General features: G+C 59.1%; 1 protein-coding gene across 1 annotated transcript; it reads left to right on the forward strand.

Moving 5' to 3' along the window:
* Window positions 1–577: 577 nt before the first annotated feature.
* On the forward strand, window positions 578–25074 carry LINGO3 (leucine rich repeat and Ig domain containing 3). Its single transcript, XM_055806768.1, has 3 exons — window positions 578–1742; window positions 11266–11369; window positions 21329–25074. The coding sequence occupies exon 3, from the start codon at window positions 21363–21365 to the stop codon at window positions 23178–23180; it is 1818 nt and encodes a 605-aa protein (XP_055662743.1). The 5' UTR covers window positions 578–1742; window positions 11266–11369; window positions 21329–21362; the 3' UTR covers window positions 23181–25074.
* The last annotated feature ends 1153 nt before the right edge of the window (window positions 25075–26227 follow it).

Here is a 26227-nt window from a genome sequence, read left to right on the forward strand (position 1 = left end):
TTTTTGAAACAGCAGCTTAATGACTAGGTTCAAATTAGCCAAAATCACCTTTTCATCCTAGGGAATTGAAATGAAACGTGGATCGCTCCAGCACGCCCTCCCCCCCAACACCAGCCTCTTAAAAATACATCTCCAACTAAGTTGCATTTCTCATGCTTGGATTTTTCACCTTTTATTAAGCAGATAAATTGTTATTGTTTAAAACAGCAATTAAATGCCTTCACACCCATGTAAATCTCCTGGTTTTAACTGCAGATCCAGGGATGAAACTCAAATGGGAAAGCCTGAGATGCTTGTGCCTGCACTGAAATTATAAATCCACATCCCAGAACAAACGAGCAGTAGGAGGCAGCCAGAAATCTCCATCAGCAGAAGCACTGGGCTGCAGCAAGGGATGGAAGTTGCAAGTGGAACCGATAAGGCACCCAAGCTGGGAGAGCTGTTGGCATTCCTCCTGGCAACATCCTGCACAAATGCAGCCAATCCAGGCAGGAACATCTAGCAAGGGAGCCCGTGGCACCAAATCAGCCTGGGATCCAGCGCTGTGCCTGCTCCTTACTCCTGATCTCTTCCCTCAGTTTCCCCATCTGTAAAATGGAGGACATGCTGCCAAACCCCGCTTGAAAACCGCTGCCAGATGCAGAAATTGTAACCAAATCGCTCAGGTGATGCTCATCAGCTGTCACGCAACAGATCAAGGGCACAGGACACTCCACTTCAGCAGCCTGCATCTCCTAAGCCCTGTGACCAGCGAGGCTAGCGCCAGCCTGGACCAGCAGTGATGAACGGAGCAGACCAGGAATTCTGTCAGCCCTAAGAGGGAATTGGCCTTTCCCATCCTCAAAGCCTAATTAACCAAATCATCCGTGTTTGCGGGAGGCTTTAGCAGGAGCTGAGGGGCAAGAGAGGTCAGAGGAGGAATGGCTAATGGTGAGCACTGTCTCCATGTGGGTGGTGGGTGCTGGTGGGCGCACCGACATTGTCACCCGCAGAGCTTGGCGTCTTCCTGGCCCTGCTGTGGCTGCGTGTGGGGTAATGGAGCCCAGCGGGGCGCGCAGGAGCTGGGCTGGGGCCATGCTCACTCCTGCTGTTACCGTGCTGCCGATGCCCTGTTTGTCCCAATTTCCCAGTTGGGGGCGGGGGGGGGGGAATGGCAATGGTGGTCCACAACCACCCCCGCGGGGTAAGTCTGCGGCACAGGGAGGGGGGCTCACGGTGCTGTGGGCCCCAGGACCCTGTCCCAGGGCAGGTAGGCAGGGTGACACGGGGTGGTGGAGACACCGGCTGGGTGACACGGGGCTGGGGGAGCCCAGGCGGGTACCCGGGCGTGCTGGCATGGGCTCGGGGAGCCCAGGGCTGGGGGACCCCGGGCGGACCCCTCCCCTCCGGGCACCGCAAGGCGGGGAGGAGAGGAGGAGACACCCCCCCACACCCTTCCCTGCGCTCCGCCACGGCGGTTCCCCCCTCCCGCAGCGCAGCCCGGGGCCGCGCATCGTCCCCGTCCCCGTCCCTCCCCCGCGCTCCCGGGGCGGCGCGGCCCGGCCCGGCGGGGGGCGCGGGGGGCGGCTCCCACGGCCGCTCCGCCGCGCACGGCCAGGCACGGCGGGCGGCGGGGAGAGCCGGGGCCGGGCCGTGCCGGGGCAGGGCCGGGGTCCGTCCGGAGCCGCCGCCGCGCCGCCCCCGGGGCTGCGGCTCTGCCCGCGCCGCCGCGCCATGGGCAGCCGGGGAGCGGGAGCCGAGCGGTGAGTGCGGGGTCCCGGGGGGGGGGGGGGGGGCACAGCCCGGCGGGGCGCACACGTGGGTGGGGGGGCGGCCGCGGAGCCCCCGCCGCCCTGGGGCCACCCTCGCCCCCTGCCCCCCGTACCCCCAAACCGGCTGCCCGGCCGGTGCCCACCGTCCCGGGGCTGCAGGGCCCCTCGGCGGCCGCGGGGAGCGGGGCTCAGCTCCGGGGGGGGGCGGGCAGGGCTGGCGCCCCCCGTGCCGGGTTGGCTTCCATGGCCTCAGGCGGGCGGGGAGCGGCGCCGGGGCGGGCGGGGGGTCCAGCCCGAACCCGGCCGGCTCAACGCTCCGCCGCTCCTCCGCGCTGCCCTCGGCCCCGGCGCTCGGGGGGGGCCGGTACCTGCAGCCCCCCCCGCCGCCAGGGCTGGGGCCGCTGCGGGCAGCCCCCCGGCGGCCCCGAGCTGGTCTGGCAGGGCCGGGAGGTGGCTGCTCCCCGCCCCTGTCGGCCCCCCCCCCCGGTCCAGCAGGCTCCCGCTGCCCCCCGCCCCGCAGCCGCGGCCCCCCGCACCCCCGGGGTTCGGGCCAGGCGCATCCCGCCCGCAATCCCAGTCTGGTTTACATGGGAATGTTGCCGGGGTTGTGGTTCTCCGGGAAATGGAGCAGGCAGCAATCGCAGCAGACGCGGCTCCTGTCGCCGTTCTGGAATAGCAGCCTGCTCTTCCTACTCCACATCCCGAGTACTTTTGTGCCAGTTTCTTAATCCACTTGCAAAACGGATTGAGCTTAAAACCTGACAAAAGGTGCTCTAATTCCCACTGCGTTCGCGCGAGGCGGCGGTGGCAGAAGAGCAGCTGCTGCTTCAATCCGTGCCCAGCCTTCACCCTGAGACGAGCTTTTGGGAAGGAGAAAAGAGCAAACGGGAAGAGAGAGGATAACAAAAGCAGGCAGAGCACCCACAAAATAGATGGAGAGCGGCTCAGCGTGTGGATCTGCAGCCTGGCAGCACCCAGAGTGTGAGTCCACACACTCGGAGCAAAGAGCATCGGCTGCGCCAGCCGGAGAGGCTGGAACCTGGGGATGGAGCAGGATTGGGGACGTTTGGTTGCCTGGTGAGGACCAGCCTGGGCCTTTTGAAGAGCTACCACTTGCTGCTTAGTTTTGTTGCTTGGTCTCAGCTGCCAGCTGCTGCCTGCTCCTGCCCGGCTGGGGATGCGCTGCCTGCGGGTGGGAAGCTGTCCTGCCTAGAGCAGGCCACCCCAGTGGGCACTGGTTTACCCAGGTCCAGCCCGAACGCAAGGGAGACAGCATGAGAAAAGCTGCATGCAGAGAGGGAAAGTTCCTGCAAACATCTCTCTCAATCAAATCACAAGGAATATTTAAAAAAAAATAATCAAACAAGCTAAAACTGAAAAATCAGAGCTGCCCAGCAGTTCCTTGCAAGCCCAGCGGCTGCTCAGTGTGATATATTCATGCATGTCTTTAAAGCCAGGGCCAGATTCTGCCGGTGGCCTTAAAAATGCAAAATGCAGGTGATGAACCGCATGGCAACCTCTTGGTAAAGCGAGGGACCATGCGGCTTTGCACCCCAAAGCTCTGCCCTTCGCCGCTGCTTTGTCATCCCTCACGCTGCAGGATGGAGGCTGGGGACAAAGTCCCTGCTGCCTGCACCCCCTGCCTTGGGTCATGGCAAGGAACGTGCCGTGCGTCCTTTAAACAGGAGAATAATTCAAGACATGTTGGGGAGCTGCCAGTGTGACAGCCTGTGATTGATCCGGTTTAATTTGAGATAATGTATCTATCAACAGTGTTCTGTGGTGCTCATTAAGGTGGAGGGGAGGGAGTGGAGTTGCTGCCGGAGGACTAGCAGAGTTTTGGCCGGAGCAGCTGGGAGAGGTGGCTTCTGGTTCCCCCCGACATTTCTCATGGTTTTCAGAGGCTGCAGAAATCCCACTGCAGCCCTTCCCAAAGCTCTTGGTCTTTGGCTGAGCTGGGCTCAGGGGAAGATGCTCTCGAACACGGCAATGCCCAGCTTGCAAAGCAGCAGGAGAAGCACCCCTGGAGCAGGGTGCAAACGTGTCCCCACCGACATAGGGAAGCAGGAGGCAAAACAGCTTCTTGAAAGAGCTGAGGTTTTTGGCTTAAAACCCAGCAGATTTTGCTTTTATCCTGCTCTGCTGGGAGGAGGGAGCTGGAGGGCCAGAGAAATGGGGACTGGGCTGCTTTTCACCCCTCTTGGGCTGCTTTTCTGCCTCGTGGCGTCAATGCCTGGGGTGGGAAGCGGCTGCGCCAGGCTGAGCAAGGGGCTCGCTGCGGTGGCAGAGCCAGGGCATCTCCCAGGCACGGCTGGATCCTGCACCACCTCCTGCTGCTGCCAGGCTCAGCCCTTCCCAGGGGACTCGCTTCTGCCGATCCCTCACTGAAGATAACAGGGCCAGGGGCTTTTTTCATATTTTTCTAGTGTTTGGAGCTCAGGAATGTCTGTTTTTATTAGCTGTGTTAATCCTGCATTGCAAGATAACGTATCCCTCACTCCAAGGCCCCAACCTAATCACTGCGCTTTCTCTCCAAGCAGCAGCACGGGCCCGAATTAAACATTGAATTTGAAGCCCGATGGCACAGACGGACAAGAGCGCCCAGCTGTATTTGTGCTTGGCATTTAAAGGCTTTAATTTGATGTTAGAATTGTTTGGGGTTTTTTTTCCAGCTTCGGGTGGTTGGCTTGCCACTGTTTTGCCCCCGAGCATCCTACCAGGGAGTGGGTGGCCCCGAAGCTGCCCTAAGGCAGGAGGAGCAGGCGGTTGCAGAGGAGCTGGGCTGCTCCAGCAGATAAGAGCTGCATCACTGCTACGTTCGCATCCCCAGGACGGGAGCGAGCTGTTGCCGTAGCCCTGGAAATAACATTGGAAATATAAAAGAACGTGGACGGGTGTTTTGCATGGGCAGCGGTAATTCCCGTGCCACCGGCTCGCTGTGCTGTGGGCAGCTTGGGTGGGACGCCTGGTGCCAGCAGCATCCCCCAGGTGCCGAATGCCATATCTCAGAGCTAAGGGACCCGGGGGCCAAGCGAGACTGTCCCTGAGCTTGTCCCTGGCCACACTGACTTCCCAAGTGGCTCTAAAACCCTCCAATATACACCCCGCGCATCGTTTCCCCATCTGTAAATGGATGGAGTCCGGAGGCCTAGCTTTGTAGGTTGAGATGGCAACAGCCAAACTCCTGCTGCCTGCCTGTGGCTGCAGCTGTAAAGCAACAATTAAATTGTCTGAGGAGGGCGGAGGGGGCATCATGCGGCACCTCCCCTGCCCCGGGGCAGGGGCTGCAGTGCGGGGGCAGGAGGCGCTGCTAACCGAGGGGCTGCCGGAGCCCGAAGGGCCGCTTTTCGAGTCCTGGAAAAACATCAAATCGAACAGGCGAGGGCAGAAATGTTCAGAGCAGAGATGTGAGAGGAGATGAAGGAAAGCAATAAAACCTGCAAGAGCATTTGGAAAAGATGCCGAGAGCCACTCCGGCTTGCCGGCAATGGTAGGGAAATTGATTTGGCTTCAGGTGTTATCAGTTGACTTTTCTGGAAGGCTATTTTTGAGGTGTAGTTGGGGTTTACCCTGAAAGACAAAGCAAATGCTTCCATCAGCGTTGGCTCAGGGGGTGCAGGAGTGAGGGGGCTGGACCGCAGCATCGCTCAGCTGTCGGCAGCATGCGCTGGGCAGCCATTGGCAAGGGCATGTGCTGGGTTCTCCTTTTGATCTCTTGGCTTTTAAGTTGTGACGCTTTGGGGCCGTAGCTGGACCCCTGTGCTGGCCCAGGGGTGCCCCGGCTCTGTGGGGTGTGGGAGGTGGGGGCTGAGGCTGGCCAAGATGTGGGGCCAGGGCTGGTGCGGGTGTCAAGGTGGGGGAATGGCACTTGTCGCAGAGCAGAGCACTCCCCAGCCCCGAGCACTTCTCTCGACAGAAAATGGGCAAACCAAGGACAGGAGCAAACTCACCCCAGCGTGGCCAAATAGCAGGGACTTGGGTGGATAATTTGGGCAAACTGTGAGAAATTGCTTCCCTGTGGGCAAGTTCAAAAAGCAAACGGTGAAGGCTCTGGGCTGCCATCCCCAGGCTGCCACAGTGCCTTGGTATCCACGCGGGCATCCCAGGTACCAGGCTGGGGAGTGGAGGCAGCATCCATCTCGCCAAGCAGCTCAGTCCTGAGTGGCAAAGCCAGCCGCAGCCTCAACACGTGCCCTTCTCCTTCGCCCTCCTCCTTCCCGTGCCCTCTGGCTGCCCCCCAGATCTTTCCTTGCTTTCCTGCCTTCCTCTCCCTGAATCTTTCATGCCACCGTGAGCTTTGCTGCAGGTTGCAGCCCCATCCATCATATGGGTTTGTTTTTTAAAGCTGCATCCCAGCTCTTAACATCTCAGATGTGAAGCACCAGGGCTTCTTGTTTGGCTCCCGATGTGCCAGCCAAAATAGCAGCGGCCACGTACCGTAGTGGAGAGGAACAAGTGTCACCAAGAATTAAAATGACAGATCCCAGCATCAAGGTCTCCGAGGGTTTGTGCTTTATTAAGCAACAGTGAGTTCATGGGAAAGGACTTTCACCCGGAGCACTGGTTCTGCCTACAAGAAAAGAGAACTGGGGACTATATTTAGTTGTAGCCGTGTGATGAGGCGGCAGGGCCAGGCGCCGTGGGGAGCCGGGCATCCTCTGCCCTGCAAGGGTGAGCCATGTCCCTGCAGAGCCCGGTGGGATGTGGGGACCAGGTGATGGCAAGAGCTGGTGCAGAGGGACAACCCACAGTGCTGCGGGCTGGGAGAGCTGGAGGGTTCCCCTTCCCGGGCAATGGCCTCTGGGGGTCTCGCGCACCCAGAGCCACCTCGGCCATGACCGTGTGCATGTGGCAAGGCCAGGAAAGTCCCTCTGAGCAGGATTCGCCCCGTCTGCAACTTGCTTTTGCTAAGCATCCCCCCTGGCACTGGTTTAGGAGAAAAGCAGGGGCTGCGACCCCAAGCGTGAGCAGATGTCGGCACCCGTCGGCCCCTGCCCGAAGCTGCATGGTCCTTCGTGCGATTCCCTCTCCCTAAAATGTGGGTTTGTGATAATGGAGTTATTTAATAGATCAATGTTTTATCTCTTTGCCTTAGGGTCTCCTGCTTCCCACCGCCCCCTCCTATTAAAAATTCATTGTTTCTCCCAGATACCGTTGCTAGAGGGAGATGGGGAGAAATAAAGGAGGTTCTCTGAGAGGAGGAGGGAAAATATTTAATAGAAAGGGAATAGAAGAAATGTTTGAAACAAATATTGTCCCTCTCCCTCTGCCCTGGGTACATTTGAGCCCAAGTGCTGTCCCTGTTACATGGCAGGACCCTGATGCTCCCGGGAGACTCAAGGAGGCCATGTGGGACCTGGGGTGAGCCCGGGCAGTGGGGACCATCCTGCTTCTCCCTGGGGCTGAGCAACCCATCGCTCTGGAGGTAGCAAAGCCCCTGCTGGCTTCAGAGCCAGGAGCGTGGGGATATCGTGGCCACTTACATGCACAGATGCAAGCAGACACAGCGGGTCAAGGGGATGTGCCTGACCTTCAACTCATCTCGCATCCTCAGCATCTCCAGAAAAGTGCCCCCGAGGTCTTGCTTGCCTTTCTTGCTCTATTTTGATGCTGTTTCAGTCTGGAGGGATGAGAGGGTTCATTTGCAGGCTGAAATAGTTTAGAGGGGCGTTGAGGAGCTGTGGGGCCAGCTTGCCTGGGGCGCAGCAAAGCAAGGAGCTCTGGCTGTAATGTGGAGTGGCCGGGCAGCCAGGATGGCTGTAAAACAACCCAAGTCAGAGGAGCAGCGATTGCTGCCCCTGGGGATGGACCAAGTAAGACCCAGGCAGGCTCAGGAAGGTGCTTCCTACCTTCAAAAGGCCTCGTAAGCACCATCCTTGTGCCACCCCTGGCGGGTTGGTGAGCAGCAGAGGATTGCAGAGCACCATCCTGCAGTGCCAGGTAGGGTAACTAAGGCGGCTCTGACCAAGCATCTCTTCCAGACTCCATTGACTGAGTCTTTGCAGTGATCTGGTTTATGGAAACCATAATACCTAAGTTTAGGTGGGTTATTTTTTTTTCCCTTGGGAGGAAAATAAGGTGTTGAGCTCTGTGCCCGGAGCCGTGCCTTGACCGCTGTTTCAGACCCAGCCTCAGTGGTGCGGCCACAGGAGCAAACCGTGCGGGTGGTTGGTGCTTCTGGCCTCTTTTTCCAGAGGGTCACCCGGTCTGACCTTCCCCGTGCTTGGGACAGCTGGGCGCCAACTCTTCAATATTGGCAGAATGAGCTATTTTGTGTTTTTCCATTTAAATCTCATTTGAAAGAAAGTCCATCTGCTTCCCTTTGTGCTGCCAGAGGAAAAAGGCTGCTCTCAGGTCAGCCTTCTACAGAGCATCTCCTCTCCGGAGACCTGGGGGGAGCTGCATGGCCAGGACCATTGTCTCTTCTCCGTTCCAGTGCAGCAGTGAGGTGGGATGGAGCAGCGCCCCTGTAATTGAACACTAACTGGGGGTAGAAAACGAGCAGGACCCTGCAATTGCAAACCAAAGATGAAGTGACATAAATGCGGTCTAAATCGCAACCTTTTTCCATAAGCATTAACTAAGTGTGACAAATGGAAGGCGGGGGGGAATTCCTGCTTTCATTAGTCCTTGTGCCCAGGGCTGACGTGGATCTGGAGCCTCTGGTCTGCTCCCTGGGCAGTGCAGCTGGTGATGCCAGACATCCCTCCTCGTCTTGTCTTCACGTTCACTTTTTTTGCATCAAGCACCAGCCTCATGGCAAAGCGATTTCCAGCTAAGGGAGCATCCTGCTGGCATTCAGCACCGCTGCCTTTCCCTGCCTTGCTCAGCCCTGCACCAACATCTGGCAGCCTCTGGATTCAGAGTTCAGGCCCAAGTTGTTTGCTGTTGCAGTGGCAAAGGGGGTTGTGATCTGGTGGATTTGTTTCATCCAGCACCAGCCGTCACAGCTGCCAGTTGGGTTTGTTGGTGGGTTTTTTCCCCATGAATTTGCCCCGAGGTTCTTGCTGGGTCGCGGCTGTTGCTGGCCACCCAGCCACCCTGCACCCCCCAGGGGCTGTGTGGGACCCCCGGCTCAGGGGTGGCCAGGGAAGCGGAGCTCCCACACAGCACCTGCATGGCTGAGCCTCGAGCCGGTGCAGGGACCGCTCGATGCTGGATTGATGCTGTGCTGCTGGGGTCCAGCTCAGCTGCCTCCATCTCAGTAACTTCCCACTTTCCCAAGACTCTTAAGAAACAGGTCTTTTCTCTATTTCTTTCTTCTTGTTGTTTGGGGTTTTTTTGGTTTTGGGGGTTTTTTTGAACAGCTCTGCCCCGTCTCTCCATTCCTCTCCCTGGGGTCATTTCTGGCTCTGCCCTCCCCAGAAGCCAGGAGATGCCTGTCCCTGCTGGGCTGCTGCTGTGGATGGGTGGAGCTGAATTTTTTCTCTTTCTCAGATGGTTTTCCAAACTTTCCTATTTACTTTTGCAAAAAGATGTTCTTGGGGGCGCATGTTACTAAGAGAGATGATTTCAAATGAACGGCCTGTGACACCCCCTCCACAATAACACATCATTTTTATTGTTCATATTTCAATAACTGAAGGTCAAGTGGAAGCCTGCCTGGCTGGGAAGTGTGATGCTAATTGCCCTAATGAACAAAAGTCTCTGGCTTACTGCTCCATGCTCCGCGCTCCCATATGCCAGGGCAGCACAATGCTGGCTGGCTGGACCCTGGACACTGTTGGGTGTCCTGAAGCGGGGGCATGTCGGGGGGCTCCTGGGGTCTGGGTCTCTTGTGGTTTGGCCCCTGCGGGTCTCTCATGGGCTGGGATGAGCTGCAGGTTTGCTGCTGTGCACATCTGCAGGCTGTGGTTGGGAGACTTGGGGGGGGGGGTGTGTGTGTGCCGAGGGTGGGGGGCTCCTGCCCCAGAGGAGCTTGACACGGGCATCCTGGTCTGGTCTTTAGGAGATACTGCTCTAGGAGACCCTGCCATAGCAGGGGTTGGACGAGGTGATCTCCAGAGATCCCTTCTGACCCCAGCCGTTCCATGATTCTGTGCTGCTGGCAACACTGGGACCTGGCAGCTGGAAATGTGGGTGCTTGCCCTCCCAGGGAGAACTTGAGGTTCCCCCAGGCCAAGCAGACAAGAGGAAGGTTTTCTGGAGCAGGGAATGGGCTGGGATTGTCAGTCCCTGGTGAAGCCCAGCCACCCTGCACCCCCCAGGGGCTGTGTGGGACCCCCGGCTCAGGGGTGGCCAGGGAAGCGGAGCTCCCACACAGCACCTGCATGGCTGAGCCTCGAGCCAGTGGGTTTTAGGGGGATCCCTCCATCTTTCGCTTTGGGGTAGTGATGCTTTCCTGTAGGAATTTCAGCTTCTCTGGAGTGCTGTGCACTCTCGGTTCACCGGGGACCCCAAAAGTGCAGTTTTACCCATCCAGAAGCAGCAGGTAGGCAGCGCTGGGGCTGCAGGAGCATGTGGGGGGAGGCTGCGGGGGGTGGCTCTGCCCGGGCAGGGGCACCCACCCTCCTGGGGTCAGCTCCGGTGCCACTGGCGATGTCCCCCCCAAGCACAAAGCGGGGGATCTGGTGGCACATGGTTCGGGCTGCCGCTGCAGGGCCCGCTCCTCCTTTCTCCACTGTTCTCCAGCGATGGAAAACTCCTTTGGCGAAGGCTCCCCGGTCCCCTCTCAGCAGGAATTAACCTCCCCAGCTGCTGCCATGCCCCCTGAGCAGTTCTGGGGCAGCTGGGCTGGACAGGAGCAGGGGGCAGAGATGAGTTGGGGTCTCGAGCAGAGGTCAGAGCAGCTGCCAGGCTGTAACAGCATCTCTGTAACAGCATCTCTGTGTGAGTGTAGCTGAACAGGACCCGAGCCTGGGACCATCTGTGGTCTCTTAACCAGGAGGGTGTGGATTTCCCCTGAAAAAGGAGCTGTTTCAGTTCCCTCTTTCTTTGTTACAGACTAATTAAGGTTGATCCAGAGAGCTCAAAACACTTTAGCAAACTAGTGAAACGTGCTCGCAGGCTGGTGTCCTGCATCCCCTGCACCGGCCCTCAGGGCTGGGAGCATGTCTCAGCCCTGCAGAGAGCCCCGGGGAGGGACATGGGACAGGGCACTTCTCCCAGGTTTGGGTCAAATCTCCCCAAATGAGGGGGCTCCTGGCAAGCTGCCCATGGGCACCTGCTGTGGGGGTGCTGCCTCCTGGCATCCCCGCAGGTGATTGCCCAGGAGCGTTGCCGGGTCTTCCCTTGCTCCATCCTAGAGCTGCTGTTGGCTCCAACACTCTCCTCTTTGTCAGAGGACACTTCAGGATACAAAGTGCTGTATCATTTTATGGATGTAATTGGGCAAGCTGGAATGGTCAGGTCACACATTGGGCTGGAGCAACACTATGGATGCTTCGATGCTTCCCCTCTCTGCGAGGTGCCCGTGTGCCACGTCCTTGGGTTTTGGGGGCATTTATTTGAGATTTCTGTGCTGGACACTGTGGAAAGGTGATTGACAGTCGTCTCCTTGTGCTGTTTTGCCCAGAGGAGCCGAGGCTGGCTGTGCCGGACACTTTGCTGTCTAAACATCCCCGATCTCAGATGCCACAGCAGACCCAGATGTTGGTGCGGCCCCAGACCTGCAGAACGGTGAGCACCCCCCGGGCTTGAGCAGGGGCGGGGGGGACAGCAGCATCCCTGCCCTTGCACCTCATGGGATCTGTACGCTGGGATGCTTGAAATCCAACTCATTTCTAGCTCGTGGCCATCCCTGCTTGGTGGCATTAGCTCCCTCCTCGTCCCCACCATCCTTTTTCAGTGTGGAGCACTTGGTACCATCGAGCTGGTGGTTTATCCCATGTAACAGCTGAGAAATCTCCTGCCTGTTGCCATGGCCCCAAAATGAAGAAAAAGTAACTGAAGTGGGGGTGTGATGTGAAGCTCAGGGGCGTTCAGCTCTGTTACACCCTCTGAGGCCACTGGCAGACAGCAGCGGGGACCCCAGACTTGGCCGCACTGGCCTGCACGTGCAGCATCGCTTTGAAGAGTGGCAGTTTGGGGTTTGGGTGGGTTTCATGGGATTCGGGAGTCCCCCAGCTCTGGGAGAGGGGCTCTGGAGCCTTTGCCCTTGCTCTGCTGTCAAGATGCCGGATAGGGAGTGAAGCGATACAGCCCTGCCATCCCCTTCCCCTCTTGCCATGGAGACTTCTGACTTGTGGGGACCTCACTGGGGCTGCGTGTGGGAAGGGAGATGCTGCCCTGGTCCCGCAGCCACAGCTGATGCCCCGAAGCTGTAGATCTGGGGACAGACGCCAGCGTGTCTTGCTCCAAATGTCACCACTGGCTGCAGTCTCCAGCCTGGAGGAGATGCGGGGGTGGCGCAGCTGGACACCCCCCCCCCAGGGCCCGGGCAGCCCCCTCCGAAATCTGAGCAGCGAGGCTGGGGGGGCCTCTGCTCTCCCAGGGCTCAGGCAGGGCTGGGACGAGTCCGCCGTCCCCCTCCCCTCCCAGGGACTTATTACAGTGGGGGGTTCGGTCTCTCTCCCACTGGCAGGATGAGGTATAGATTGCAGTGTCAAGCGTTATTTCACCCTGTAATGGTGTTTTGCTTTCTTTGCTCGCTGCTCCCATGATCGTAATTGGGATGGCAATGAAATTGCCAATGCAGTAGCTTGTGGACAGGTCTTAAAAAATGCATTCAGCCCAGGACTGATGCTGAGCAGAGCTGAAAGGTGGAGGGGAGGCTTTTGCTCCGCACTCCCCTTGCCTGGGATTCCAGCTGTGAGCAGGGTTTCCAGCAGATCAGGGGCTCCATACCTGCCCCTCTCACCCCCCTGCACCCACAGAGGTTTGCTAGCAGAGCCACAAGAAGCTCGTTATCCTGTAGAGAGCCGAGCAGTCCTGCTGGGACCGCTTGCTTTCCCCCCATGGCTGCCTCTCCTGCCCTGTCCTCGGAGCAGACATCTGTCTGTCAGCCTGCTCATCCTGCTCATCCTGCCCACAGGTCCAGCCGCCCGGTTGAATTAAAGCCTCCCAAGTGATGCATCATCCTCCCGAGGTGAGGTGCCCGTGGGCTGGCAGCAGCCAGCCCCAGGGCTCCAGGCTCGCTCTCTGGAGGGAAGCCGGGCTCGCCAGCGTGCCAGGCACCCTTGCACCCCCCGCCGTGGGTGAGGGCACCCCTGGGGCTGAGCCCTCAGGAGCAGGGTCCTCTCTGAGGGTCAAGCCTGGAAATAGCTGTCATTTTATCTGTGTGCCTTGGAGAGGTAGCTGTGACCACCTTGACTTGGTTTTGTGCAACCCTGGCTCTGCGCTGGGTGCCACTGCAGTTCAGGTAAGGGATGAAGAGTAGACTTTGCCATCAAAGGTCCAGTGCCGGCAGCTGGAAGCATCAATCACGGTGTGAGATTTACATGCCAGACTCCCAAGGGGCTCAGGCCAGCATCACCAAGATGCTGAGCTTAATGAACAACCTAATCTAACGAGGGCTGGCGCGCTGGACCAGGTGGACAAATGAGGTCGTTTGCCGGGGCAAAGCCTGCGGGGAAGCAGCTGGTGCTCAGGCTGCTGCGATGTCCTCGACCAGCAGCTGGGGGGGGGCTCTGCCAGGTGCTGGCCGGGGCTGGGGCCAGCGGCTGCATGTGTGCCAGCCTGGGTGCGCCGCGCGCCCCCGAGCAGCGTCATCAATCAGCTTTCTGAAGGGTGGCTAATTACAGTGTATGCTTTTCAGTTATGATTATTAATCATCCTGCTCCTGTACTTCATTTATTATGGAGCTGCCTGGGTTAGAGGAGCAAAGACACAGGGCCCCTTCACGTGGCCAGGTGGCACGTTGTCCCTGCTGCTTGGGAGCCCCTTCGGATGCTGTGGCAGGACATGGGTGCTCCCAGTGAGGGGGGACAGCGAGCTCTGCCTGGGGATGTCCTGCTTGGCCAGGTTCCAGCAAGCTCCCTCCGTCCCCTTCCACGTGGCTCCAGCCATGCGTGGCACACGGGCTCCGGTGCTCTCTGCTGCCCAGGGTTTGTTCCTGGGGTGCTGCTCCCAGGCTGGGTTTTGGCAGCCCTGGTGCAGAAGGTACGCGATGAGCTCGTAAAGCAGCCACACGCCGTGGGAGGCAGGAGGGGGAAGGAGCTGCAGGAGAAGGAGCAAATTCCCCTTTCTCATTTAATGACTTTTATCTGTGTCTCAGTGGGGGCAGGAGCCCTTGCCAGGAGCACAGCCCTGCGTCCTGAGATGCTCTGCTCGTAGCCAGGGTACGTGCCTGCCTGGCTGTCACGGCTGTGCTGGATGGGGCTGTTGGGAGCGTGTGTTTTCTACATCTTGCAGCAGCATCGTGGCGTGGGCTTTAAAACCCAACAGATGCCAGGAGGACGTTTCCCGGGGGCTCGGGTTGCCCGTCCCCGCTCTCGGTGCTGGGTTGGGGAGAAACCTGAGTACGGGCAGACCCCCAGGCTGGTTCGGATGAGGAGCTTTGGTTTGGATGAGGAGCTCTGCAAAGCCTCCTGGGCTGCATCCTGCTGTTCAGTGGGAGAGGGGGGAGGTGGTTTACAGGGGGAGCCTCCTAGACCCGGGTGGCCTCTGAGCTCGTTGCTGGGTCCTCTCCCAGCCGAGTGGGTGCTCAGGGACAAGGACACCATGGGATCTGTGGCCAGCAGCTGGTCGGGTGACAGACAGTGATGGCAAAACATTGGGGTGAAGTCCCAGGGACGTGCATCGTCAGCCTGCATTTGCCTTCCCGACCCTCTTCATCCTGCCCATGACATTAACGGCTTCTGCAAATTAAAAGTTCTCACTGCGCAGCAGAAACTTGCTGGGAGTCCTGAAAAAAATAATCCCCGGTGCCCATCCGGGGACCACCGCCCCTGACTAAACCCAAGCTCAACTCCAGTGTTTTCTGAGCGATGCCAGTGGAGCAGCTCACCACCAGCAAGGCGTTCTGGTTGGAGACAGGGAGTGGAGCCCAGCCCTGGTTCCCGCGTGGTCCAGCAGGTGCTGAGGTCGTGAAGGTCTGGGCCAGGTTTGCTCTCAGCCACCATCGCCCAGTGGGTGTCGGGATTCAGATCTGGCTGGTGGTTCAAGCCAACTGCTTGGGTTGAAATAAGAGTGTAGCACCCACCAGTCCTGCTCCCCCTTCCCGCGTTTTAGAGGAGTTACTCACCTTGGTAGAGAAATAAAGATGCTTGTGGAATGTTAAATACCTCCCCAAAGCCCCTGTTGCTGATGAGTGGCTCCTGCACCTCGTTCCCTAGTACATGCAGTGACCTTTTAGAAATGTTGTACATTGTGGTCGTATCTAAATGTCTTCTCTCCCGGGAGCATCTTGTAGAGATAGAGATTCAGACATGACGTCTATCAAGAAGAAAAGCAGATTGCGGCCAATCTGTGGCTGCCTGTGCAGTATTGCCTGGGCCACGTGCTCAAGAATCATAAGGTTGACTCTAAAAATAAGCCATGGCTTCTTTCAAGTTGTCTCCTTGGTGTCTTAGCTCATTAGGGAATCCTCATTTCTGGGTTTTCGCAGCATTTGTGAGGGTTGGGAGTTTCCACGTGGGAGGAAAAGTGGAGAGTCCTGTGGTTTCGACTGTTGAGGACTCAGCTAGGACTCAGGATGGGATCACAGGGTGGGAAGACAGCTCCGTTAAGACATCAGTCGTGGCTTTTGCTGGGTAGAAAGGGTAAATCCTGCCTCTGCTGAAAGCTCACACAGCCTTCGTGCTCCAGCATTGTCTCGGCTGGCCCCGAAACCTGGGGCCGTTGAGCAGGGGGAGACGAGTGGGATGCAGCAGCTGCCAGTCACCTGAGTAACTCCCTTCTACAGAAGGTTTCCACGCTGTTCGAGCAGTCCCTTGAAGTCACGCTTCGGGACACTTTCTGCAGTGGCCCAGCAGGAGCTGGTCTCCTCACAGACATCTCTCCTCCGACACTTTCTTCTTCCATCTCTGTGAGTCGTCAGGAAAGCCTGTTTCTGTTTGAGCCGGCTCAGGAGGGTGACTCTTAGGAGGACAGCCACCACGGGTCCCTGCTGGGCTCTGCCATGGCTGTTGGTTGCAGTCACTTGGCTGCCTGGTGCCCCGGGGAGCCCCGACCTTGGGGCATTTGCCAGGTCTTGCAGGCACGAGCCACCGCGGCGTGGGAGCACCCACCGTACGGAGCCTGCTGGCTGCCCTCCTGCTGCGGAGGCTGCCCCGCCGCCCACCCAGCCACTCGGTTGTCCCCGCCGCTGCTCCCGCTCTGCCTCCTGCCTGCTCCCACCCGGCTTTGCAGGGAGCTGAACTGACCCAGAAAAACATGCTGTGGAGTGGCAGAGCTGGAAGAATTTGTTTCCCAGCCAGACTCTGATGGGATTAGGAATAACTCTCTGCTAGATAATTCTCCATTAGGTCTGGTGATTGATTTTCTTCCTTCTTATCCCCAGCTCTCTCCTCCTCTCCCTGTTTCAGCTGGATTATTCTCATGCTTGGTTTGCTAATTGCCTGATCACTAGAGCCTCGCTAGAGCAAGGCGCAGGCACGTCACTGGCCTCCTCTGACCCTCCAAGTTTTCTGCCTCTTTGTTTATGCCTCAGATCTGATCTATTCTCCTCCACTCCCCAGCATAAGCAGAATTGTTTCTGCTGCCCTCAGCAGAGGGAGAAACCTGCTGGTGTCACTCCTACAGCCAGGGATGCTCCTTCAGCTCCTCCCCATCATCTCCATCCTCCCCATGCCCCCTGGTCTTTCCTGTGGGTTTTCCAAGCTCAGCGTGGCCACATACCCATTGGTTTTGCAGACTCCAGGCAATGGATAAAGTAAAACTGCAAGAGCCACAGGTTTATTTTTGGGTGGTGGCAGGAGAAACCCTGGAGACACTGAGCAGCACAAGATCGCCTTCGGTCCCTGTTTCAGTGCCCTTGGAAAATGTCCCTGGTGACTGTGCTCTGCTGTGAGCAAAGCCACCTGCAGCCGTGGCTGGAAATACATGGTTCAAATCCCTGACTTCACGTTTGGGCACGGATTTTTTTTGTATCAGCTCTGAAAAATGCCTAAAATTGCCCCGGGGGGCCAGTGTCAGCCTGCAGGTGCTACAGGTTGATTTGGGCAGCATCACCAGTGAGAGCTGAGCACGAAGCAGACATCCCGGGGGCTCTGGGTGTCTCCGTTGCAACCCAAGACCCCCGCGGGCAGGCTGTGCTTTTGCTGGTTGTTGCAGGGTATAAATAGGGGCGCGGGGTTTTCTAGTGGGGAGGAAGGAGCAGGCGTCTGGATGGGTTTTGGCACAGGACTGGGGAGCTGGGCTCCTTTTTGGGTCTTGAAGGGCTCTGGCTCTGGGCTTCCCCATGCCAAGGCTCCCACCCGGAGGCAAAGCCCAGAGCTCAGCCTGGCACCCACCCGTGGGAGTTGGTGGAGTCCCCGTTCAGCGCGCGCGTCCTCCGCTCCAAGCCGGCAGCTCCGAGTGGTTTGAGTCCCAGCCGAGCCATCGAGCCTGCTTGATGCAGCTGTACCCCATTCCTGGGAACGCAGAGTTCATCTAGTTGATAACCCAGGACCGGGGAGCACAGGCAGTTTGTGCTGATGGAGAGTCCGGCGCTCTGCCCGAGCGGTCTTGGCAAGCTGGAAATAAGCCAGGGGAAATACCACCCTGCTTCGGCAGGGATGCTCGGCCACACCATCCTCCTCCCAAATCCAGTGCAGGGGCTGAGTGGGGCAGTGGCGCCTGCGAGGATGCTGGCACGGCCCCCAGCGAGCACGGAGGTGCCGCTGTCTGCGCCGAAGAGCTGCTGGCACAGAGCCTGGCAGGCTGGGGACAGCAGCCGGAGAGCGAGGGCGGCCGTGGGCAGGCAGCTGGGACGCTTCGCTGCCAGGGCAGGGCTGGCTGCTGGCAAGCAGCATCGAGCAGGCAGCGCTCGGGGTGTTTCCAGCAGCGTTTGGCTGCTGGCGGTGTTTGTAGGAGCCCTCTCCTGTCTCATGTCAATTTGGGATGTGCTGGCACGGGTTGCTGGCACTGCCACCTCCCTGTCACCTGTGTGTCAGGGCACACACATCCCCCCCATTGGTGTTTTGAGGATGAGCCTTTCAAAAATGCATGGGGGTCCCAGCATTGCTTTCTGCCCTGGTTTTTCCTTCCCTGCCTGGGGGTCTCCACCCTCCCCTGGGGTCCCCTGCATCCCCTGTCCCAAGCATGTAGCCTCCCCAGGCAGACCTGTGAAGGAGGTGACACAGGCTCATCCAGCAGCAGCAGTGGGGTTCCTGAAGGAGAAGGTCTCGGCAGGACCGTTTTGCATCTTGCAAGTCAATGGTACGATAAAACAAGATGCTTTTTTGACCGAAGCATTTGTACGTGCACGATGTCAAAACAGGGGAACCTAGAAATGTCACCCTTGGCTTATTTTCTGGTCTTTATTCAGAAAAAAGGAGGAATGGTGGCTGAGGAGCAATTGCTGTCTGAGGAGCTGAGTGTGCCAAGCGTGTGCCACCAAAGCAGGAGCCGTTCGAAGCGGGTGACAGGGATTTGCCGCCTCCGTTTCCCGGAGCAGCGGTGGTGAGGCAGCGAAACCCCACCTGTGAGCTGGGGTGGCTGGCAGCTGAGCATCTGCGAACCGGGTGGCTGGGGAGCACCGTGCTGGGGTGGCTGGAACAAAACAGGCTCAGTGGCCACCTGTCCTGGTGGGGAGGGGGGGAAGGAGCTGGGGGCTGCTCCCAGGGGCTCTGAGTTAGCCAAAGGTGGTCTGCTTGGCTTCCCCACCCTGTGCCACAGCCCCTCAGCCGCAGGCTTTCCCGGCTCTGTTCCCCAGCCCTGCAGGCAGCAGGCGTGTTATTTTTAAAAATAAATTAAATGTGAAGAAGAGCCTGTATCTAGGCCTTCAACTGGAGTCTTAATTGGCCTCAGTCCCCGGGGACGAGGTGAGCCCTGGAGAGCACCGCGCTGTCGGAGTCATGAGCTATTAATAGCCAGTGGGCTCAGCTCTGTGCTGGGCTCTGCCCGGGCTGGATGGGGACCATGGGGTCCCAGTTGTCACTGCAGGGGACACGAGGTCTCCACAGCTGGGGCAGCTTCTGTGGGATGTTCCGGGGCCAGCAGAGACCCCCACTCCAGAGCGTGTATCCACCTGGATTTGCTGGGAGGGGAAGCTCATCCAGCACCCATTAATCCCCTGCTGTGGGGTTTGCTGAGGGTGTCGGGGCCGTGCCCAGCTCCACCAGAGCACCCATGGGTGCTCTGCTGCAGCTGCGGAGCGGGGAGGATAGCCATGGGCCATGGCTCCTGCTCCCCGGCTGCCGGGTAAAACAACGCCAGCGGGTTTGTACCTCTGCTTGGAGGATCAGGTGGCCAGAGTAGTAACCAAAAGTGGAGTATGGTTACCGCGGGCTCATTCATAATAAACACGGCAGTGAGCTGGCGTGCTCACGGGCTGCCTCAGCACCGTGGCTGTGGGCAGGGGAAGGGGCCAGATCCACCCCCAGCCCGTGGGGGACGTGATGGCAGGCACAAGATACAGCCAAGCATAGAGATGCTACCTAGAAAAAATGCGTCACAGTCAACTGGGAAGGTGTTTTTCCTGTGGGATTGCAGGTCGTGCCCGAGTGCATCCTGCCCATTCAGCCCTGCAGCAGAGCAGGAGCAGAGCCTTCTGAAGTGGGGGGACCAAGGAAGCCACCACCCCCCCCCCATCCCAGAGCCAGCTCGGGTTCCCAAGGCCACCAGCCAGGCAGAGCCGAACGCAAAATGCTCTTGGCATGGCTGTGAGCAGCCTCCCCGAAGGCAGAAGCTGCCAAGCAGCTCCAGCCACATCCCTCCTCCAGTGCTTGGGGGGCATTTGGGGACCCCCAGTCACTGGACAGGGGGGTTTGGGTGCAATGGTGAAGCCTGAGCACTGCTGGAGGGGGCTGCATAGCTGGCGAGGGGGTAAGAAGGGGCTGGGGCATCAAGGGCATCTCTGGTCCCACCCCACTGTCCTCCAGCAAGGAAATGTGATGCTGCATCCCACCCGGCTGCTGGTCCCCTCCCTGTGGTTGTGTGAAAAATGGGAACACTTCCCTCTCGGCTGGAAGAAAAAGGGAAATGTGGCAAGATTAAGGCACGCACCAAAAAAAAAAAAAAGTCATGGATTCATAGAATAGGAAAAGCCATGGAATCATTTAGGTTGGAAGAAGCCTGTGATGGGCTGAGCGGCTCCGGACATCGCATCCTCCCGTCCCCCCTCCCCACATTTGGCTGGGCTCTGGCAGCCATGTTTGGGGTCCCTGATGGACCCAGAGGGACAGAAGTGAGGGGGTGGGGGCTTGGGCAAGGAAACAAGGTCCAGCGCTCCCCGGAGCCAGGGCTTGGGCTTCCCTGAAGGCAGAAGGGCTGGAGCCAGCCTGGCTGCCTCTCGGGTACTGCACACCAGTTTGTCCCAGTGCTGTGGGAGTGATGGGATGTGGTCCCCTGTGCTTGAGGGGTCGGTGCCCCACTGCCCCTTCAAACCATCAGTCTGGCCGTGCTGAAAATTTGGAAAACAGCGAAGGCAGGGCTCGGAGTCTGTGAGCGGAGATGTCCCAGGGACAGGCAGGTTTGTCCCCGGTGAGGGCCGCTGGAGCGCAGGTAAACACTGTCGATGGAGAGCAGCTGGGAAGAGGGATGCTCTTGCCTCCTGCCCATGAGGTGCAGTGGCCAGGAGACACCTGGGAGGGCACAAAGCAAATAAACCCTGGCAGTGAGGAGGTGGAGGAGTCAGAGGTGGAAGAGGAGGAGGAGGAGGGGGAGGAAGAGGAGAAGGAGGGGCTGCCAGGACATGGTGAGCATCTCCCCATGGAGGCAGGCATGCCAGGATGCATGCAGGCCCAGAAATACCCCACAGCACCCCAACCAAGCAGCTCTGCCACTTAATTAGGTTAATGACAGTGCTTCATTATGGAAAGGGGGACTGTGCGAGTGCGTTTCCGGGTGCAGTGGCAGCCCAGCGGCTTTGGGGCGCGGAAAGGGACGGGCAGTGGGAAAGGGGAAGCAGAGAAAAGGGAAAGCAACAGCCAAGTGCTAATCCCTGGAAAGGAGGGCAGCCAGGGCACCACGCTGCGCAGGGTCAGCATTAATCCCTCTGCTGTGAAGATTGTGCCGCAGCTGCCTTAATCTCCACTCCGAGAGGGCGATGCTGGGGACAGGGATGGGAGGACAGGTCCCTACGTGCAGCACTGAGCATCCCCTGTCCTGGGGGACCTCACGGAGCCCAGGGCTTGGGAAGGATTTGTGCTGCCAGATAAGACCTCGCTGCAGCTGCAGGGGGAGCCGAGGACATGTGGCATCCCACCTGTGTCATGAGTTTGCAAGGCCTCTGGCTGCATCTCTCTGCTCCTACACTGCCCTTTCACAAACCTCTCCTCCTGCCTCGGTTCCTGTGCTCTCCCAACAGAATGTGCGGGCAGTGGGGCTTGTTTACCCCAGGTTTGCATGGGGCACAATCACAAGGTCACCCATTAGATGCTGAGAGTGGGGTCCAGTGGGTTTCCTGGGGGGTGCTGGGGCCTTACCAGCACCACAGACCACGGTCTGGGGAGCATTTTCCAATCTCAGCCCACAGACGGGTGATCTGGGGCTGGGTAGGACTTTGTTAGCCTCCCCCAGGCTTGCCACTCACTCTGCATCTCTCTTCCTTCCAGGCACATGGGGGAACAGTAGTGAGCCCGTAAGACCATGCTCTACACAATGACATGGTGGCTTCTGGTCCTGGTCCTCCACCTGGTCCTCCTGAGCCCCCCGCAGGTGGCAGCCTGCCCTGCCCGCTGCGAGTGTGCCCCGCAGATCAAGTCGGTGGTGTGCCACCGCAAGCGGCTCACCTCCATCCCTGAGGGCATCCCCACCGAGACCAAGATCCTGGAGCTCAACAAGAACCGCATCCGCTGCCTGAACCCGGGGGACCTCTCCCCATACCCGCTGCTGGAGGAGCTGGATTTCAGTGAGAACATCATCTCCAATGTGGAGCCGGGCGCTTTCAGCAACCTGTTCAACCTGCAGACCTTGCGGCTGCGGGGGAACCAGCTCAAGCTCATCCCACCAGGGGTCTTCACCAAGCTGACCAACCTCACGCTCCTGGACATCAGCGAGAACAAACTCGTCATCCTGCTGGATTACATGTTCCAGGACCTGCGAAACCTGAAGAGCCTGGAGGTGGGCGATAACGACTTGGTGTACATCTCCCAGCGGGCCTTCTCAGGGCTGCTCGGCCTGGAGCAGCTGACCATCGAGAAGTGCAACCTGACCTCCATCTCAGCGGAGTCACTCTCCTACCTCCAGAACCTGGAGGTGCTGCGGCTCCGGCACCTCAGCATCTCTGCACTGGAGGACCAAAACTTCAAGAAGCTCTACAACCTCCTGCAGCTGGAGATTGACAACTGGCCGCTGCTGGAAGACGTCTCCCCCACCAGCTTCCAGGGCCTGAACCTCACCTCGCTCTCCATCACCTACACCAACATCACAGCCGTGCCTGCCGCTGCCTTGAGGAACCTGGTGTACCTCCGGTACCTGAACCTGTCCTACAACCCCATCAGCACTGTGCAGAAGGGCTCCTTTAAAGACCTCATCCGGCTCCAGGAGCTCCACATTGTGGGCGCTCTCTTGATATCCGTGGAGCCGCAGGCTTTCTCCGGCCTGAGACAAATCCGGCTGCTCAACCTCTCCAGCAACTTTCTCTCCACGCTGGAGGAGAGCACCTTTCACTCCGTCAACACGCTGGAGACACTGCGGGTGGATAGGAACCCCCTGGCCTGCGACTGCCGCCTCCTCTGGATCCTGCAGCGGCGGAAGACGCTCAACTTCGACGGGCAGCAGCCCATGTGCTCCTCGCCCCCTGAAATCCAGGGCAATGCCCTGCGCGACTTCCCAGACTCTGTGCTTTTCGAGTACTTCACCTGCCAGAAGCCCAAGATCCGGGATCGGAAGCTGCAGCACGTGACAGCCCAGGAGGGGCAGTCCGTGTCCTTCCTTTGCCGGGCAGACGGGGAGCCAGACCCCTCCATCGCCTGGGTGTCCCCCCAGCACCGCATGATCACCACCCGCAGCACGGGGCGGGTGACCGTGCTGCCTGGGGGCACCTTGGAGATCCGCTTCGCCCAGGTGCAGGACAGTGGCACCTACATCTGCATCGCCAGCAACGCAGGCGGCAACGACACCTACTTCGCCACCCTGACAGTCAAGGGTCGCCCAGCTGATGGCTCCCGCTACGCAAACCGGACTTTATACCTCAGCGAGTTCAATGACACCTCCCACAATGACACGCAAGTCTTCTTGAAGTTTACGTTGGACCTCAAGACCATCCTGGTCTCCACGGCCATGGGCTGCATCACCTTCCTGGGCGTGGTGCTCTTCTGCTTCCTCCTCCTCTTCGTCTGGAGCCGGGGCCGGGGGCAGCACAAGAACAACTTCTCAGTGGAGTACTCCTTCCGCAAGGTGGACGGTCCCACCACCACCACTGGCCAAGGAGGAGCCAGAAAGTTCAACATGAAGATGATCTGAGCCTCTCCCAGAAGAGAACCGTTGTCTGCTGCCTGGGCCCGGGCACGGCCACGGCGGAACGGGGTCGAAGGGGTGGTGGGAGCACCAGGGACGTCCCAGGGCTGGTGGCGGGACCTCGCAGTGCTGGGACACAGACGGAGACATGGCAGAGGTGCCGTGGGCCAGCAGGGTCAGAACCACATGGACCTTAGGGGCGGGGAGCGATGGCCATGGCTGTCCCGGCCCTGTGGTGAGCCCTTGGGGCACAATGGCTCAGCAGCCGTCGCAGCTCCAGGGGCTCCCGATGTAGCCAACATTTTTGCTACCAACTATGCATTTCTCTTGCCAAGAGATCAGCAGCGTTTGGGCCTGGGAAAAAAAAAACCCTGCTTCTTTTTTTTCCCCCATTCCCATTTTTTTTAAGAGACTCTCCGGAAAACTTTCCTGGTGGTTGTTTATGGTTCTCTTTTCTTGTTGTTGGTTTGGGGGGGGGGGGTTGGTCCAATGATATGTTTTTTAATGAATATCCAAGAGAAAAGTCTTCCGGGGCGATGCAGGACTGGGGTGCTGGGGGAGGTTGCGCTGAGTTGGGGGTCTCCCCCAGCCCCTCGGCAAAGCCGGACCCCCTGGGGCACAGCTGTGCTGTGATAGCTTCCTGTCGGCAGATTTAAGACGCAGCATCTGCAAATGCGGGTGCCCAGGGATGCTCCTGCACAAGCAATAATAACCCACCCAAGGCCGGGCTCTGAGGAAGTGTCAGCAAGAAAAAAGGAAGAAAAGAAGCAAAATGAGGCCAAGGTCGCTAAAACCAGAAGGAGCAGCCCCAGGGTGAGGCAAAGCCCTCTGCATCTGCCCAAGCTGCTGCAGGAGCAGTGAGGGTGAAGGGCTGGGGAGTCGGGATTCGCGAAGATGCAAAAGGCACTTTTGGGTCCATTTTCTGTGGTTTGCAAAGTCCAAGTCTGCAGGAGAGCGGGAGCTGGCTCGTCCTGCACAGGGCAGCGGTGCAGCCTCAGGAAGGGGAGAAGGGCTCGCAGGAACCAGCTGGGGAACCAGTGGCAGAAGCAGACACAGGGAGAAGGTCCCAGCTGGCACCTCCGTCGTGTCCGCCTGGATCCCGCACCCTCCAGCGCTGATGCCCACGGGTGGGTGTCCCCGGGCTCCCCTCTCAGGGCAGCACTGTATGGGTGGGAGAAGGGGCAGAGCTGGCACAGCTGGAAGGGAAGACCCTGGATGGGACTTAGAGAGGCCAGGGAGCCCATCACTTTCCTCCTCCTCCTCGTCTGCTCCTCCCATGTGCACACGCAGAGGTTGCTGCAGGTCCCACCTCTGTCCCCATTCCAGGGGGAGCATGTCCCCCACCTGGATGCCCCTTCTCCAGCCGGCGGCGCTCAGGCTGGGCACTGGGAGCTGGAGAAGGCGGCTGCCCGTCCCCTGCCCGTCCCCTGCCAGGCATCCCCGGCCCTTTGGGGCTGCGCGGGAGGCAGGAGCTCACCAGGGCTGGGGGCTGGGGCCCCCCCATGATCTTTCCTGCGTGAGGCACAAATTAGAGCAGCTGCTGGGATCATCCCCTGCACCCCGTCCTGCTCTTGCACCCACGGGTGTTGGGTGCCCCCAGCTGAGCCCCAGCAGGGTGGGGGGCGAAGGAGCCGGTGGGTGCAGCACCCAGTCCTCTCCAAGGTGCTCCCGGGGCTGCTCCCCACTGCAGCCGGTCACTGCCAGGATCCAGCCCCCGACCTGGGCGGGGAAGGCTGCCCAGATCCCCCCATCCATCCCCTGCCATGACCCCCACCGGTGCCCGTGGCCCCCCGCATGCCCAGTGCCCCCTCGCTCCCCAAGCCGTGCATGCCGTGTCGTGCCAGGGGTCCCACCGGCCTCACCGCGCACCCTTGTTCGGTGGCTGGGGTGGTTTTTTTTACCTGGGAGGGTGGGGGTGGGGGGGTCGGGCACAGACCCTTGCAGCCGGGAGCAAAGGCAGGTTTGGGCAGTGCAGCCCCGGCACAGTTTTATATGTCATGAGCATGTGAAATGTATTTGGGACGGGGGGAGGGGGGGGGGGGGGAAGAGAAAAAAAACGGGACTTCTGTGGCTAGTCTGGTTTGTTCCCCCCTTTTCTTCTCCATGTGCCTCAAATAAGAAAAGCCAAAATCAGCAGACAAAGGTGGAAGCGTGGGGCTGGGCAGGACCCGAAAGGGTGGTTGGAGACACTTGCACCACGTGCAGGATTGGTGCCTTTGTGCTCCCAGACCTGCTGCAGCCTGGTGCAAGCCCAGGGGAGTCCCAGGGCTCAGGCAGCCGTTAACACCCCCCCCAGAGCTCTGCTGGGATTTGCAGCCCATCAGCTGGTCATTGCCACCATCAGCCCTGCAAAGCCCTTAATAAACAATGCTAAACCAACTTTCAGAAGGTACTAAAGTCCATATTAATAACTAATAAATGATTAATGCGTATGTGTTAACAAACTGCCACTGCTATTAATCTATTATTAATTATTAATAGAGTGCTTATAAGGATACGCTTAAGCTGAAGGGTGCAAAGGCTGCACCTCACCTCCTGCCTGCAGGGCCATTGGAGGGGGGGGTGTTAAAAGGATTCACATGCACACGAGAGTGCACAGACGTACACATGCACGTGCACAGATGTACACACCCAGCGAAACCTCTCTGAGGAGGCTGGAAAACCAGGCACTGGGGATCTGCACCGCAGCTCTCTCCCTGGGGAAACTGAGGCACGGAGGGGCATCACAGTAGGGTCAAGGACAGGAGCCAGCGGCCCTGGGTGGGGGCGCCTCTCTCCTAAGGAAAACTGAAGTGACCCCCTCAGTGCCCTTCCCTGTCCTGGAGCCCCGGGGGACACCCTGGAGGCCATCCCTGCCCTTGGCCAAGCTGCAGTCACCATCCCCATGCGGTGCTCAGCCAGCCAAGTGTCCCCTCGCCCGGCTGGCTGGGGACCATCTGTCCTGGTGCCCCCCAGCAAGGGGGCTGCTACACCACCACCACCCCGAAACCCCCATTTCCCTCTTTCCCAGCTCTGTGGCTGGCCAGCCCCCGTGCCAGTCCGCAGCCCCAGCT

The sequence above is a fragment of the Falco peregrinus genome, chromosome 5 (assembly GCF_023634155.1).
Source record: "Falco peregrinus isolate bFalPer1 chromosome 5, bFalPer1.pri, whole genome shotgun sequence".
In the NCBI taxonomy this organism is placed as follows: Eukaryota; Metazoa; Chordata; class Aves; order Falconiformes; family Falconidae; genus Falco; species Falco peregrinus.